The 16654-nt window shown below is 46.1% G+C and overlaps 1 protein-coding gene across 1 annotated transcript in view; it reads left to right on the top strand.

Moving 5' to 3' along the window:
- The first annotated feature begins 341 nt into the window (after window positions 1–341).
- SLC35F1 (solute carrier family 35 member F1) overlaps window positions 342–16654 on the top strand; it is a 230400-nt gene continuing 214087 nt past the window's right edge. The window contains exon 1 of the mRNA XM_054280219.1: window positions 342–559. Coding sequence (XP_054136194.1) covers window positions 357–559 — 203 coding nt within the window. The 5' untranslated portion in view covers window positions 342–356. The remainder of the gene's footprint in view (window positions 560–16654) is intronic.

Here is a 16654-nt window from a genome sequence, read left to right as displayed (position 1 = left end):
CCGCGGCAGCAGCCGCGCGTCAGGGGAGCGCGGGGCGGTGGCGAGCGGGAACAAAGGGGATCGAGGCGGCGCAGCGGCGGCGGCTCCGCCGGGGGGAGGCACCGGCTGGGCGCGGGGGGTGTGGGAGGAGGAGGAGGAGGGTCGCCAAACTGCTGCCACTTCGTCGGCCGTGAGCGGCACTCGCTGGCGGCGGCGGCAGCATCCCGCCCCTCGCTGCATGGCAGCCCAGTGAGGGAGGAGCGGGCGAGGGTCTGGAGCTGCCCGGAAGCCGAGGGAGCCAGCGCCGGCGGTAGCAGCGCCCGCCGCCCTCCCGCCGAGATGCGCCCCGCTCTCCGCTGAGGCGCAGCCCCGCCGCGATGCTCTCCCCCGAGCGCCACCGCCAGCACCGCCACCCGCCGCCGCCGCAGCCGCCGCCGCCGCCGCACCACTCGCCGCAGCCCAGCCATGTCGTGGCCACCATCGAGAACCTGCCGGCGGAGGGCGGCAGCGGCGGCGGCAGGAGCGGCATCTCCGCGCCCTCCTCCAGCGTGCGCCAGAGGATCAGGAAAGTGCTGAACAGGTGAGGCCAGGGGATGGAGCGGGGCTCTGGCTACACAGCACGGTGCCGCTCGCCCTGGGGCGCGCAGGTCCCGAGGGCCGCCGTCGGAGGGGCCCCGACCCGGCCCGGCCCGGCTCGGCTACCTTCGGCTCCGCCGGGCTGGGCTGGGCTGGCAGCGCCTTCCCCCACAGAAGCCCCGGGCGGGCAGGGAGCGACGGCGCGGAGCCTCTCCCGACCCATTGTTGCCTGCGAGGCGGCGGCGTGAGCCGGCAGCCCCCGCCCTCCCCGCCGGTGCCGGTGCCGGTGCCGATCCCGGTGCCAGTGGCACCTGCCGTGCCCACAGGCACAGCCTCCGCAGCGGAGCCCCCGCCGCTCCCACTGTCCCGGCCGGTCGCGGACAGGCGGGAGCAGGCAGCAGCATCCCCGCTGCCGCAGCCCGGGCAAGTTGGAGCGCGGGCGAGAGCGCGGCGGGAAGGGGCGGCCCCCGGGGCTCCCGGCCGGGTCCGCCAGCGGCGCCCGGCGCGGCCTGATGCTCCGGGGTGCCGGTGGCGTCATGTGGGATCTCTGCCCCGTTCAGCACGCTCGGGCTGCTGGCGAGAGGCGAGCCGCTCCGTTCGCCCCTGCGTGTGGCCCAGAGCGGTCAGTGCAAAGATGGGAAAACTGCAGGGTACTCGGAGTAAATTGTTTCACCGAAGGCACAAGAAGACGCTGGAACCATCTTAGTTAATCCTTTGCGCTCCCCTCTCTGCCCGTTGTTTCTTTTGCATTGCATTTGATGAGGCCAGAGGGTTTTACTACGGAACAGAGTCCATCCAGTGCCCAACTGGTTGCTCGTCTCCAGAAGGGGCTCCTGTCTGAAAGGGCAGCTGGAGCCATCGCTTCTGCCTAATGACTCCTACGTGCTGAACAGAGCGGTTGCAGCAATGGGATGGTGCTACCAGCCTTGGCCTCATTGTCCCGGCTTTAGTTTCAGATCCTTGTAACATGGGCGAGCTACTGAACCCAGCTATTCTACATGGGTGTGTTAGGTTTGAAGATGAAGCTTTTAAATATTAAAAAATTACAATTCCTACAAGTGTTATATTGTTAAAAATATGTGAAGCTCTTTGCTCTCAGAACATCCCTATTCACGCAGTTAATTAACTGTTACAATTCCAGGAGTATTCCCCAAAGCTTCAGTGACAGAGGGAATACTTATCTTTGTTATTTGAGCATGACAAGGGTTGAAAAGAAGTTGAAACAAGTAAGAGCTGCTTCAACTCAGTCACACATTTTCTTGTACCACATGCATTTTGCAACTCTCCCAATTGAAAGATTAGCTCAATTCCTTAACCCGACAGTCCGTGTCATCTTAGGCATCCTGTGCTTGCAAGATCCCGCCCTCCTTCTGCTTGGTCATCCTGAGGTGTGTGTCAGTCCTGAAACAAGACACTAGAGAAAAGATGTTTTTCCAGGGGCACCAAGAGAAACAGGAAGATGTGGTGAAGAGGTCAGATACAAAAGCAGTAGGCACTCCTGTGCAAGGGTGGTAATAATGACCTCTGGGGAGTCATCAGACTGACCACAGTCTTCATGGAGGTGTTGGATGAAGTCATGCAGTTTAAACAGCAGGCTTATGCATTTATATGAATGAGTTGCAGATGAAATGTCAAATCAGTTGTTCTTTATATAAAATTGTATGATTGAAATGAGAATACCTAGGTACCTAGGTTGTGGTGGGGTTTTGTTTTGTTGGGGTTTTTTTCTTTCTTTTTTTTTTTTTTTTTAAGGAGGGGAAGGATAGAAATTTGCTCTGGTGACTGAAGTTCAAATCTGTTTGTTCTGATTCATAAACTTGAACCTAGAAATGAGATCTCACATAGCACAGAAGAGCAGCCTAAGGAACAGGAACAGTCCCTTTCTTTCGTGATTGTGTTCTTACCTCCTCCTCAAACATGAAATAAGAGTAAAATTTTTCCAAATCTGTGTGGTTTATGCAGAAGGCGAAGACATGTTACTGAGGTGTTTTAATTCTTAGCCAGTCTCACATTGTGTATCAATGGAAATTTTTCAGAAGTTAGATTTCCTTAAGTTTCTTTCAACTTTACATGGGAACTGATGTCGCCATGAAACATCACAGCTTTCATCAGTATTTCTGTTGATGCAGTGAAATGAATTCTGACACGGTGTTTATATTTTCATTTTCTATGAAAACAATAGTCTGAAAGTACATGTGGGAAAGAAAGAAACATGTATGCCATATCCCTAAAGAAGTGGGAGACCCCAACAAACCAAACATTGGCCTTTCCAATTGTTTTTCCCCTGGAAGAGGGTAACACTTTCTCTGTGCTGTCTATACTTTGTGTGCACCATTTGCTTGACACCCATTAGTGGAAGGTTTCTGCCAGATTCATTGTGCTTCTGTTTTCTGCTACACAAAGTAGGGGATCTTCAGTCAGGCATCAATATAAAAATGTTGACAACAGCTGGGACTGCCAGAAACTTGCTTTTGGCTGGTAGAATCACAGAATGGTTTGGGTTGGAAGGGACCTTTAAAGGTCACCTAATCCAACCCCTGCTGCCATCAGCAGGAACATCTTCAACTAGATGAGGCTGTTCAGAGCCACATCCAACCTGACTCTGATTGTTTCCAGGGATGAGGCATCTATCACATTTCTGGGCAGCCTCTTTCAGAGTTTCACCAACCTCATAATAGAAAATTTCTTCCTTACATCTAATCTTCTAATTTAAAATCCTTGTCCTGTCCCAAGAGGCACTGCTAAGAAGTCTATCCCCAGGGAGGAGACAGACTCTGGAGTGGTCAAGGGGGAAACAAGACGTCAGGAGAAAGGACACACACACTGGCAGAAACTGATCGTTGTTTCTTTCTCACTTTCTTTGTAGCAATTCCGTTACCCAGACATTTTCTGATTCCTGAATTGCCCTCCATAGAAATTTAGTACTTAAAATTAAACAATTAAAATTGTTAAAAATTGTTTCACAAGCTATGGAAGCTTATTTTAACTTCACCTTCCAACTTCTCCTCTCTGTTCACGCAGTAGATCCCAAGGTAATAGGGAAACACTGGAACAAACCCTGCAGGGTATTTGGGAGAGAACACACTGAAAGCAGAGCTGCCTGCCTGTAAAAGTCTATTTCAGTGATCACAGCAAACACTGAAAAAAGTCCCTAACAAGAAAGCAGAAAGTAATTAAAATAAAAAAGTGAATGGTTAGAATTATGAAGGATTGGAGATGCTCAGCACAATTATGGGATCTACTGGAATAGTTTGTGTATAAATTCTGGGCTGCCAGTGATGGTGAACAGGACCTGCTGCAAGAGGATCAAAGTTGCTGTTATCCTTGAAGCAGTTGTGGTGCTTAGGGATGTGATTTAATAGTGGACCTGCTAGTGCTGGGTTAATGGTGGGACTCCAGGATCTTGGAGGTCTTTTCCAACCTTAATGATTTTGTGGTTCTGAGCTGGGAGAGGATGGCTTTGAGTTGCTGTAGCAGCTCAAAGGGGAGGTGCTGTGCTGCAGATATATTCCTGGACCTGTGACTCATACCCATGGTCCATAAATCCCATCTGCAGGGCCCTGCCTGGTACCTGCCTTGTGACATTTGCTGAGCAGGTGTCCCTGACTGACTGTGCCCTGCTATCTGCAGGGGAGAACAAGAATAATGATGGCTGCTTGATTGCTTGATTACTTGCTTCCCCAAATTTCTGTGCAGCCAAAATTGGACTCCACAAACTCTGTCTGCTTGTAGAGGACCCCTTAATAAGCAGTGACTTACTTGCTCCTCATTGACTCCCACCTCTAGTGGGGAGATAGAAGATAAATGATGTGGTTTGGAGTTGTGGTTCTCTGTGCCTCTGCCCTAGCAAGCACCTGCATATTTCAGATACCTGTTGGTGGGTCCCAGCTTGCTCCATCTGGCTGTATTCCAGCACAAGAGGCAGCTTGTGTCCCTTTCTTGCACTCCCTGGGTGACCTGAAGGGCAGAGACTCACCTGGCAGATTCTCCTGTGGCCCCTGAAACCTTTTGAACTAATTTACAGGTTGGTCTCACGTTGGAAAGCGTGGTTATCAAACATTGCTGAAACACAGGGGGAACAGGATGCCAAGGAATCTCTTTGGGGGATTCTAGCAAATTGTCTCTAAATGAAAGCCAACAAGCAAGATACCTGCTTATACATGGGCATTATCTCTGTAGTCCTGGGCAGCAGGACAGGGGGGAAAATGTAGTTTCTGCAAGCAAAATGAGTTAATATCTTTAGGTACTATGAAAAAGTTATTTTAGCTAAGTAAATGAGATTATTCCTAGAAACAAAAAAATCCCATAGCTGTGTCGACGAACTCAGGTCTCCAGAGACATGGCTAAGCCAATGCTATTGTATTTCTTTCCTTGACAAGGACTTTTTTAGACAGCTGGATGGCACATGCACTTTTCTGGGTTTACCTACTTCTATCTGTTAGAGCTTCCTTAAGGAATATGAGTTATAAAGTCTGGCTGTGCCTTATCTTGCTGTTTCAAGGTTGTCTTCATGGGCTTTTTCTTGCTGGCAGTTGCTGAATGGCACTTTGTGTTTCTCAGAAGTTTCCTAAAAATCATATCAGAATGTTAGAGACATACTCAACTTGAATCAGAAAATGGAATAAGAGTTATTTCAGCCATTCAGTCCAATCTCATCTTTTAAATAGCTTTGTTCTCTGCACTAGTGAATTGCAAAAGTTATCTATGGAGCAGTGTGACTTTCTCTGCTTCTTTGCTCACTTATTTACTTTGTCAAGTAAATTTCAGCCTTATGTAAAAGCCACTGCATTGTCTAATTCCTGTCTTAGGAAAAGGAAGAGAAAAATGTTTCTAATAAGTATAATTCCTTAAATTAGGCAGTGATGTACTGAACAAAATTATATGAAGAAAAGCAATTTAGATTCTTTTTGAAAGAAATCTCATCTGTTTGGGTTCAGTCTGAGTAAAACTTGATCTTTTAGTGTGTTACAGGCCCAATTCCTCCCTGAGGAAGTTTGGCCCACTAGCTGACTAACTTTGAACTTGACCTTTGTGTCAAAGCTACTAACTCTTAGGGATGGGAGCTGTTTAAATGGCACTGCAAACATTGAAAGCTATAACACGTGTTTTTTTTTTCCTAATAACACACACCTGCATAATAAATCAGACATAGGGATTTTATGTACTTGGAGCTGAATAATAAAAGAACTTGGAGCTGAATAATAATAAAATTGAGATGAGATGTTTCATTGCCCCAAAGCAAAAACGTCATTCAGTTGACTGATCAGAGAGGCAAACAAACCAAATAATTTATGGCATTTTTCCTTAATGAAAAGCAAGTCAAGGATCAAACATATCATTTATGAATCCAAAAAAAGAGTGAGTATTCATGACCTTCAGTTGCTTTGCTTTCTTCTTCAAAACAAAAGAATTTGCTTCCTTTGGGATTTTTATTCTTAAAAAGTACAAATAGCTCCTCAAAGTCCACCCAGAATAACAGTGACTGTAGAAAAATGAGCCCGAGCTCAATTCAGATAGCCACAGTTCTCCTTTCAGGTAAAAATATTTATATCTGAAGTAAGTAAAAGAAAATGACATCAGAGCATAAATAAAGCAACTAGGTTGGCTTTCTTGTGCCTGTTAGTATTATTCTTTTTAGTTGAGGAAGTGGGAAGGTCATATCTGCCTGTAGGAAAGCATCCTGGCAGAGCATAAAGAAATGAAGTGATGAAAAATTGTCCATTCTTTCCTTTTCTCGTTAGTTACCTTGTAATCACCATTTTGTAAGCAGTTTCTGCAAACTAGCTGTGTTCCCAATGATTAGGGTGCATGAGGGAAATACCTGTAAAATGTGAGAAAAAGATGCTCTTCCTCTTCCCCAAACAACTTATTTCAGTGAATGCACACTTACTTATTGGCATGCCATAGCACACCCAAAATGCTTTGATTTAGGAGTGAAGATCAGCTAAAGCACAAAAGTCTTCCATGTTTTTGCTGCAGCATGCACTGAAAAGCTGTCCAAGTTTGGTTTCAAAGTGTCTGAGTGTCATTTCCTAACAGGATTGGGAAGCTTTGTCCCTCTTGCCTTGTTTTGCTCCTGAGAATTTGCACTTTTGGTGATTCAAGCCTTGCTGGTCCTGGTCCGAAGTAGGAGTTGTTTGAAGTGATGTGATATCCTAAGTGCTCTGTAATCCAAACCATACAGTCCCTGTACTGAGTGGGAAAAGATTTCCCTAGGAGGGGCAATTGAGCAAGGCAGAATATGTGGGTGTCTTCTGTCTACCTATGACATTCAAAATGCCACTCCTTACTGGGTGCCTGTCTGAAAGTGGGAATTTCTGACACTGGCTGTGCTGTGGGCTTTGGGAAGGGGTTACTGCCTCTTGAACTAGGGGGGTTTCAAAGGAGCAGCACCATAAATGGCTCCATAGAGAAAGCGGGAGGAATGGACAGAGTGGCTCTTATGGGATGGACAGAGCAGCTTTAATGTGCTAATGAGGGGAAGGCCAGATGCCAGCAGCGATCAGAAGGGCTCTTTGTCACTCTGTCTCTTTGGAGATGGCTGGAGTCTCTGTCCTTATCAGGGTTGTTTCTGCAGGCAGAGGGAAACACTGGGGCTATTAGTGAGGTGTTCCCTTCCTTTAAGTCAGCAGATAGCCTGACAGATTAGCACTTGAATACTGATTAGGGCTAATTACCAGGAAGGCTGAGGAAAAAGAAGTTGCTGAAGAAGCTTGACATTAAAAACTACGAAAATTAGCCCCCAAGCCCAACAACAACAGAAGTCTCATGCTCAAAGGCTTGTGAGCAGAGCTCAAACTCAGCTGAAATCACCTGTTGCAAGAACAGCTGTATGGGGACTCATAAATTGCTATGACTGTAAAGTGTGTAAGTATTGGTAGTTCTAAGATTGATGTTGTGAACTGCCTACTTTACCTGTCTGTGCTTATTTATGTCCATCATCCATCTAGCTGAGATTTTTACTGAAAACACTTCAAGTTTTGAAGTTCGACTTTCAGCTTTCTCTGACTTGGTTCCTCTCGTGATTTAAGAAAACATTTCTTCAATACATGTTCACTCTCGGTCATTTTTCTCGGGGACACCAAATGACTGAGGGAGCAGGTTTGACTCCCCTGCACCTCCTTTTCCTCAGTGCAGGAGGGAGCATCCCCACAGCCTGGCTGTGCTGGGTGAGCACTCCCATACAGCAGCATACTGCCCTACATCTGCAGGGAGTATGCCGGCTTTTTGGGAAGTGCCATGGCACACAGGGATGACCAAATAATTTCCTAGAGGAGGTGGGTGACCCTTGTTCTCACCAGAATGGTCTGTCCACAAATGATGCCATGCAGGCTCCACAGTAAAAAATAGGGATGCTTATTAAGCCAGCCTTCTGTTTATAGCTGATACAGTAACTTCAGTCCATAATTTCAGATTTGTAGGGGAGTAGAATATAAGTAAATGAAGGTAGTATAGAAAGCAATCTTACCCCCTAAAGAGTTGCAGTTGAGCCAATTATTAAAGATTAGGAGCAGCCTGACTTTACCAGGCCGCAGCTGTAGCCAATCAGTAGAGTGTTATAAGAGTGGATTGGTTGGTTGAGGGAACTGGAGTCAGTTGGCTGCTGTGAGGACAAGGAGGAGTCAGTGCCTAGGGGAGCTGCCTACAGGAAACCTCAAGGAGATACAAAACTCTAGCAATATGGAACCCTTGCAATGTAATGACAACGCAGATTCCCTTTCGGTTGGTGGTCACCTTTGCTTCCTTACACTGCCTGTTCCCTGTGTAATATGAGGTCTCGCTCCACTTTCAGATGGGTCTGACCTGTAGGAACTTTGGAGCTGGATAGTGAATCTTCTCTTTTGCTGCAACTTATTTTTCCTAACAGAAAATGTAGACAAGTCAAATCCTTCTTGAGAAGGATTGGTCTCACTTGAGACTGTGTTTAGTAAGGTTTCTTATGTCCACACTAGATTTTTTTGATTGAAGAGCAGGTAAGACTTCATGGTAATCTGGTGGAGGGAGCCCTTATGTAGGAGACCATGATTAACTCTGCTTTGCTGCATCCCTGAAGGCAGCTGTGAGCACATGTACTGTGAGGTTCCCTAGGGATGAAGAACCTCAAAAGGTCATGGATTTGTCTTAATGCAAAACATGAGAAATTTTGAAAACTGAAAGTTTACAACTAGAAGATGCTTCCCCCGCCCCCCCCCCCCCCCCATCTTCCCCAGCTCATCTTGCAAGGCATTTCAGGCTTCAAGATGCTTATTTACCAAAGCACGCCATGTTTGAAACAGATTGCTGCATATCTAATACAGATAAATGAAGTAATTTATGTCCAATAACAAGACCATAACCCTAGTGTTAATTTCAACCTGTAAGCCAGTATTAGCTGATAATGGAATGGAAACAAAATTTGAAACATTTTTAGTGATGTCCATTAGTTTACTTAGTCCTCTTTGGTGTTCATTTGTCAAAGAAGCTGTTGTGTGTGTGTCCAGAAGTATGTAATTCAGCTGCATTGATTTTAAAGGGTGCTGTCTTCTGGGCCACATTTATTCTTGTTAGTTTTCTCATCTGGCAAGTGTTTTTTGATGGGAGTTGGCTTTTCCTGCTTTCCATTTGGTAGAAATGGAATATGAGTTACAAGGGGTGTAAATCTTTCCCCCTCTTTAGTGAGATAGAGAAGAAGATGTTGGCATTGTGGGAGGGCGACGCCAGAATCTGTTCCTGGTCTGATACCTCTTTATCAACTCTTCAAAGCAGAAGAAAGCTCCATAACTCCACTCTTGGATCTCTCCAGCCTACTAACTAAAATTGTGGTCCTTAATGTAGCCCTGAGGTGACTGTCTCAGAGCTGTTCAGGGGAGGGGGGAGTTTGAGGGAGCTGGGCTGAATAAGAGTGGTAGCTGCAAGGTAGAAGAGGAGGGAATTCTCTCTCCTTTTTGTTGAAGAGAGGAGGTGGATGTCTGACTCTTCAAGAGGAGGCCTGAAGTGAGTCACTGAAAGGTAGGGGGCAAATGCTCCAAAGAGGGATAAAGCATAAGCTGTACCCTGTACAATGCTTTCTGGCTTTTACCAAGATTTCAGTCTTTGTCTACCCAGGTGCCTCTGTGGCTTTCCCAGGGTGCAATATATTCTGCATGGATCTTTTGTTTTTTTTTTTTTTGCCCTATGGTGAGACAAATGCTAGAAAATACTTATTAAAATTAAATTAATTATCTTGTGATTATTTTAAGTCCTGGTATTTGTCGTGGTTTGACCGGAAATGGGACATCTGGGATATTTTGTTTTGCTGTGATTACCAATGGGTAATTGGAATTTAAGATGGGCACTTAGTTTGACCAGTGGGACATTTGGATCCGCCTCTTGAGACTACGAACTCAAGGGGTTAAAAGCAGGGCTCTTGGCCTTCGGAGCCCTCTTGGGATTTCCGGCGTGAAGAAGTCTCTCCCCCGGCCCAGTTTCTGGCTGGGCTGGGGGAGGGGAGAGCCACGTGGGCCATCTACGGTAGGCCCGGGTTCGGAGGAAGGGTGGCAGACCCTTGAGCGACCAGTTTATTCCCCCCCCCAGAGAATGCAGCCCGTGCTCGAACTGTATATCTTGAAACTTGATATCATGTGCCGGCAGGCAGCACGGCTGGGAGGAGAAAGGGGGGGGGCAGCGGGCAGTCCGGCCGCCTGGGAGACCTTTTAACCCTTTGGGGAATGAAGGCTTCGCAGAACATTGCCTTTCCTGGGAAAGGGACAGGAGTGGAAGATGAAGGAAGAAAATTAGGCCAGTAAGGAGGGTCTGGCAAAGGGAGAAGAGAGATGTTGAAGGAATGGAGGAAGATGGAGTGGCAGTTTTTGCTGGACTCTTTTTTGTTGTATTTCCATGGACTGTTTCCTGGTGAGGCAGAGGCTGTATTGCAGGGGGAAGCGGAGGCTCGGCGTCAAGAGAGTTTGGTTTTGAGACCCCTCGGCCCCAGGGGGTATAGAAGACATGGGGGGGACAGAGGTCCCAGGATTGTGACTGTACTCTGCTTGGAACGAGACGAGGCATTCTTAAAAGGCCCTGAAGGCAGGCCCCTGCCCCATCCCATGCCAGGTGGTGAGAGCACCTCGGCATGGAAAGGAGATGTCACGAGGTAGCAAGATACCGGGCGGATTGCTGATTGTGACAAGAAGTCCGTGGCACAAGGAAGGACTCCGTCTATCCCTTATGAGCTGAAGATTTTTTTTTTTTTTTCAAAGGGTGGTGCCAGACCGAGTGTGGATAATTTTTTGGGAAATGTAAATGTGTTTGGGAATTTGGTGGGAGGAGGATAAGGAAGTGTTTCTGTGTAGTTCTCATTCTCCTTGTTTTTTTCCCTGTGTGTGTGTAGGTTAGTAATTGTGTGTGTAGTTTAGTAATTGTGTGTGTAGTTTAGTTAATAAACTTCTCTTTATGTTTAAGTTGGAGCCTGCTTTGCTTATTTCCTGGCCACATCTCACAGCAGATATCAGGTAAAAGGTATATTTATGGGGGCCTTGGCTTTGCCAGGCCTAAACCATAACATTGTTTGGTTTCCCCTGACCGGGAAACGAATTTTAAGAGAGTGATGGGATGAAGCTGTGAGATGGGACCAAAGAGGAATAAGAACAAAGCATGTATTAAGTGGGGTTTTTTTTTTTCTGTGTAGAAATGTTTTGTAATTTATTTAATAGTTTTAGTGTTTGTAGTCTCAAGAGGCGAAGGGTGGAATGTCGTGGTTTGACCGGAAATGGGACATCTGGGATATTTTGTTTTGCTGTGATTACCAATGGGTAATTGGAATTTAAGATGGGCACTTAGTTTGACCAGTGGGACATTTGGATCCGCCTCTTGAGACTACGAACTCAAGGGGTTAAAAGCAGGGCTCTTGGCCTTCGGAGCCCTCTTGGGATTTCCGGCGTGAAGAAGTCTCTCCCCCGGCCCAGTTTCTGGCTGGGCTGGGGGAGGGGAGAGCCACGTGGGCCATCTACGGTAGGCCCGGGTTCGGAGGAAGGGTGGCAGACCCTTGAGCGACCAGTTTATTCCCCCCCCCAGAGAATGCAGCCCGTGCTCGAACTGTATATCTTGAAACTTGATATCATGTGCCGGCAGGCAGCACGGCTGGGAGGAGAAAGGGGGGGGGCAGCGGGCAGTCCGGCCGCCTGGGAGACCTTTTAACCCTTTGGGGAATGAAGGCTTCGCAGAACATTGCCTTTCCTGGGAAAGGGACAGGAGTGGAAGATGAAGGAAGAAAATTAGGCCAGTAAGGAGGGTCTGGCAAAGGGAGAAGAGAGATGTTGAAGGAATGGAGGAAGATGGAGTGGCAGTTTTTGCTGGACTCTTTTTTGTTGTATTTCCATGGACTGTTTCCTGGTGAGGCAGAGGCTGTATTGCAGGGGGAAGCGGAGGCTCGGCGTCAAGAGAGTTTGGTTTTGAGACCCCTCGGCCCCAGGGGGTATAGAAGACATGGGGGGGACAGAGGTCCCAGGATTGTGACTGTACTCTGCTTGGAACGAGACGAGGCATTCTTAAAAGGCCCTGAAGGCAGGCCCCTGCCCCATCCCATGCCAGGTGGTGAGAGCACCTCGGCATGGAAAGGAGATGTCACGAGGTAGCAAGATACCGGGCGGATTGCTGATTGTGACAAGAAGTCCGTGGCACAAGGAAGGACTCCGTCTATCCCTTATGAGCTGAAGATTTTTTTTTTTTTTTCAAAGGGTGGTGCCAGACCGAGTGTGGATAATTTTTTGGGAAATGTAAATGTGTTTGGGAATTTGGTGGGAGGAGGATAAGGAAGTGTTTCTGTGTAGTTCTCATTCTCCTTGTTTTTTTCCCTGTGTGTGTGTAGGTTAGTAATTGTGTGTGTAGTTTAGTAATTGTGTGTGTAGTTTAGTTAATAAACTTCTCTTTATGTTTAAGTTGGAGCCTGCTTTGCTTATTTCCTGGCCACATCTCACAGCAGATATCAGGTAAAAGGTATATTTATGGGGGCCTTGGCTTTGCCAGGCCTAAACCATAACAGTATTTTATGGAGTTTAAACAGCTCAGTATTTCTGGTGGCTTCTGCCATCTGATGTGGGTCATTTGCCTTCTGAAATCTCTTCTTACTTGAAGTTGAGTGCTGTAATGAAACTAAGGGTTTCTTTCCTGTTGCTGCTTTCCTTTTCTCTCTCTGCTGCTACAGACATGAAATGCTTTTGAATATGTTTAACTCCCTCCTGCCAGTATATTGGGGTCTGTAGGGATTCTCCTGGGTAGATTGAAAGTGAGAAAGGACAGAAAATAGCAAGTAGGATGGGTAGAGTTGAGCAGTGAGCTGGAAAATATTTTAATGGGTATGTGATTTCATACTTGAAGTAAAACTTTAATGTTGTAGATATAATTTTCATCAGGCTGGGTATGAGGATTAAGTACCCTTAGGCAACAAGAAGTTTTCAAGCTTCATCCCATGTAGTGGGGGAAAAAGCCATCACCCAAATATAATTAATGATCAACTGAAATGCCTCCTTGTCTTGGTTTGGGACAAATTTGGAAGGAAACTTCCAAAGGGATGATTCCATAAAGGGCAAAATTCAGCATCCCTTCCCCCCATTTGTTCGGGAGAAAAGTTGAAAAAACTTTATTTAACAAGCAAAGTATTCAGAAGCATAAAATATGAATAATATTAAACAATAAAACCTCTTGCTGTTCTGAAGAGATGGAAAATTCAGAAACTCCTTCTGTAGTTCAGAGAGTCTTCTGTGTAGGTATTTATTGGTTCACAGAGTGTCTCTCAGTCCCTCTGGTGCTGGAATGCAGTGTCCTGGGCCCTGGACCCCGGTGTGAGCTCCCAATGTGTTTTCTGGGTTTTTGGTCCAGGGCAGATTTGAACAGTTGCAGGAGAAAAAAAGCCACAGCCCAGGGACCTTTTCTGCTGCAGCTAGCTAAAAAAACTAACTAAAAATCAAAGGAGAGCTCTCTCCTGCTGTCTGTCCATGCTGCAGACAACACAGTCCATGAGAAGGAAAGCTGAAGCTCTTATCTCTGTGTTTTTGAAAACACCATGAAAAAATTCCACCTCTTCTCCAACTCCCCCACTTCGCTCTTGGATCTAGTTTTAAAGGCACACAACTTAGTTCTGGGCTAAACAGACGATTGGGGACACAATTCAGCATCAAAAAGTCACCCAGGACACTCCTTTTCCTGCACAACCAACCAGACATGCACAGGTAACTTCCAGTCAGATTTTGATACCTGACCTCTGCTGTCAGGTGCCTGATGTGCTGAGTGGGATGCTGTAGAAAAAGGACTTTCAGCATTGTCAGAGGTGCTGTCCAGCTTGTGCCAGGGCAGACAGCACCTGTGGGTAGCCCTGGAGACCTTGTTCCATTGCTGCTTCCTCACATTCTTCTGCCAAAGCTGCTTTTTGCTCGTGCTCACCAGCAATTTTTGCCAGTATACTTAAGGGGTTTATTTTCGGGTCCATTCTGGTGGGGGAATCGTGTCTTCAATAACATCCAGTAGATTGCAGAACATTTGGATTGTTTAACCTAGAAGCACAGGGGCAAGGTGGTGTGATGGTTATCATTCATGAATGAAGGCACCTCTTACTGGCACTGAAAAGGAAAATTCCAAGTTTTCTGTCATTTAAACATAATGGTGACAGCAGAACAGCTGTGCAGTAGCAGAAATGCGCTCCAGGACTGAGGCAGAGTGGTGAAGATAAGATGCAGTACCATGATGGTGATTGAAGGGTTGCCAGAAACGAAATAGTTGCATTGGATTTGTGTTAACCACAGAGTTGGTCCTGCTCTAGAGAGGTTACTTGAGTTTAAGACACCAAGTAATTCCCTAGTAATTCACTTGAAAAATTCTGTCTGTGACTGTGTGTTAGCATGTAATATCTTTTAGTTACCTAAAATCAACTTCCAATTATAAATAAATAAATTCTAGGTAATTCTAACTTGTAGAAGAATTTCTGTTAAATTTGATGTCTGAAATTGTCCATAAGTATTGATTTGGTATGCATTACTGTGTTAATGGAATTTATTATTACTCAGCCAGATTAATTTATTAGATTTATCCCTATATTACAACCTATAGATGTATTGAGACATGAGCCCACAGAATCAATACCAATTTCTTTCCTCATTTATGAATGTTCTTACTAACATCCAAAACAGTGTTACACTCAAGAGTATTTAGCTGCTATTTGTTGTGAAGCATTACACTCCAACAATTTTAAATTTGTCTTTTTTCTTCCCCTTTAATGATTATTTTTTCCATTTATCTGGGCACTCGTTTGAGCAAAATGCCAGGCATCAAGCTTCAAATGAGTCATGATCATACTCCAATCATTGGGTCTAGCAGTAACTTAGGTGTGCAAAATCAGGGCTCTGAGACCAGACCCGATCTTTGAGATGCATTTTGGCTGCTGTTCCGTGTGGCAGGCCCAACGAGGGAGCGGGAACAAAGGTACAAATGTAACTTCTCCTAAGCTGCCTGCCAAATGTGCTGTATTTGCATGTTTCCCTTTGAGCAGCGGCCATGCGTGCATTTATCTCTCGGAAGCAGCAGTGTTTGGCTGAGGAGCAGTTGCAGAGACCAGCTGAAATGGGCAACTGATGTGGAGCTCATTCACTTGCTCCCAGAGCCTGAGCTGTGGGAAGTAAAAGAGGTGGGGTCCAGAAGAAATATGGGGTAAGAAAGCTGTTTGATCGCTTCTGCCCCTGCTGCAATTCAAGACTGGTAGACAGCACTGATGGCAGGGAGAGACAAGTCTTCAGACAGTCCTAACACTGGCATTTCTATTCCCATCATAGCTCCAGTGGTGCTTGGGGATAATGTCCTTTCTTCCTCTGGATGGACCAGAAGTGTTCTGTAACTCTCAGGAAGAGAATTGCAGAGACGGTTTGGTCTCAGCCCAGCCTTTAAATGCAATTCTAAGCAGCTCACCAGATATTTATGCGGAGAAATCTCCAGCAGCTGCATACACACAGAGATAAAGTTTCATCCAGTGATCTGTGAGGTGAAACTCTGTAAAACTCACTCTTTTCCAGACAGTCTTTCTTATTTTCCAGTTAAAGTTGCTGGATTCACTGAGTATGCTTCTTATCTGACCGATTTTTGGCTTGTATTTAACTGCTGCTGCTGTAGCTGCTGCTTGTGCACCACTGCAGTTACTGGGCATTAAAACCTCAAGACTGATAAACGAAACACAGCATGCACAAAAGAATCAGCCACGTGATAAAGGAGGAAAAAATCACCCCCAAAAATATCATGAGTAGGCATCAGAGTCAACATAGTGGTGAGTTGCTCCATGAATACTGTCTGCCTGACCCAGCTGTGAGGTTTGGGACCAAAGCCAGAGCAGGATGATGTGTGTCATCCTGACTGTGCAAGACTAAAAGTTACAGGACAGCTGGTGGACAAAATGCAGCTTTACCAACGTGTGCAGTGCAGGACAGGGAGGGGTAGGCTTTGTTTTCAGGAGAAGCTGCATTGCAGCAGCAGATGAGGGGAAATACTGTGTTTTAAAGGTCTTGGAGAGAAGTTACATACAGTAGCTTCTGATTTACAGTCTAGAATTGGACACCAATTGGTTTTTTTGGCCCTGGGTGAATCTCTCAACCTTGCTGGGTCTGGTTCAGCACCTGTAAAATGGGGACAATTAAACTTAACTACCCAGAAGAGTTGTTGATTAGTTAATGCTTGTGAAATGCTACACAGTGCTATAAAACAGAGCATAGTACTCAGAAACATCTGGTTTGTAGTTACTGTAGTGCTTCTCTGAAACTTTATGGGCAAACTTTGCCAAGAAACAAAATGATTAATGTGTGCAATACACGTAGGCATTGGGAGATGAGGAACAGACGGCTTTTCCAAAGCATCTAACTTTCCTCGGGTACATTCTCTCAAAATACAAGAAGCTTCCCAAGAGCACCTGAAGTGGCCTGGGACTGAAAGCAGTGTCAGGTGAATTTGGGGCTGCAGAATGAGGCTCTGGCAGGTGGCAGAAGAACTCCTTGCTCCACTCCTATCTTCTTGTTCTTATTCTTGACCCTGCCCAGATTCTTCCCCCATTTGTTTTTCTGATGGAACTGTTTGCATGGTACCATTGAAAAACAGGTTGGTGGTTTAATTCAGA

This window comes from Melozone crissalis, unplaced genomic scaffold (assembly GCF_028551555.1).
Source record: "Melozone crissalis strain CALT ecotype California unplaced genomic scaffold, PUWL_Pcris_2 ptg000027l_1, whole genome shotgun sequence".
Lineage (NCBI taxonomy): Eukaryota > Metazoa > Chordata > Aves > Passeriformes > Passerellidae > Melozone > Melozone crissalis.
The sequence above is the reverse complement of the archived record's forward strand: the minus strand, read 5'-3'. Positions and strand labels throughout refer to the sequence as shown.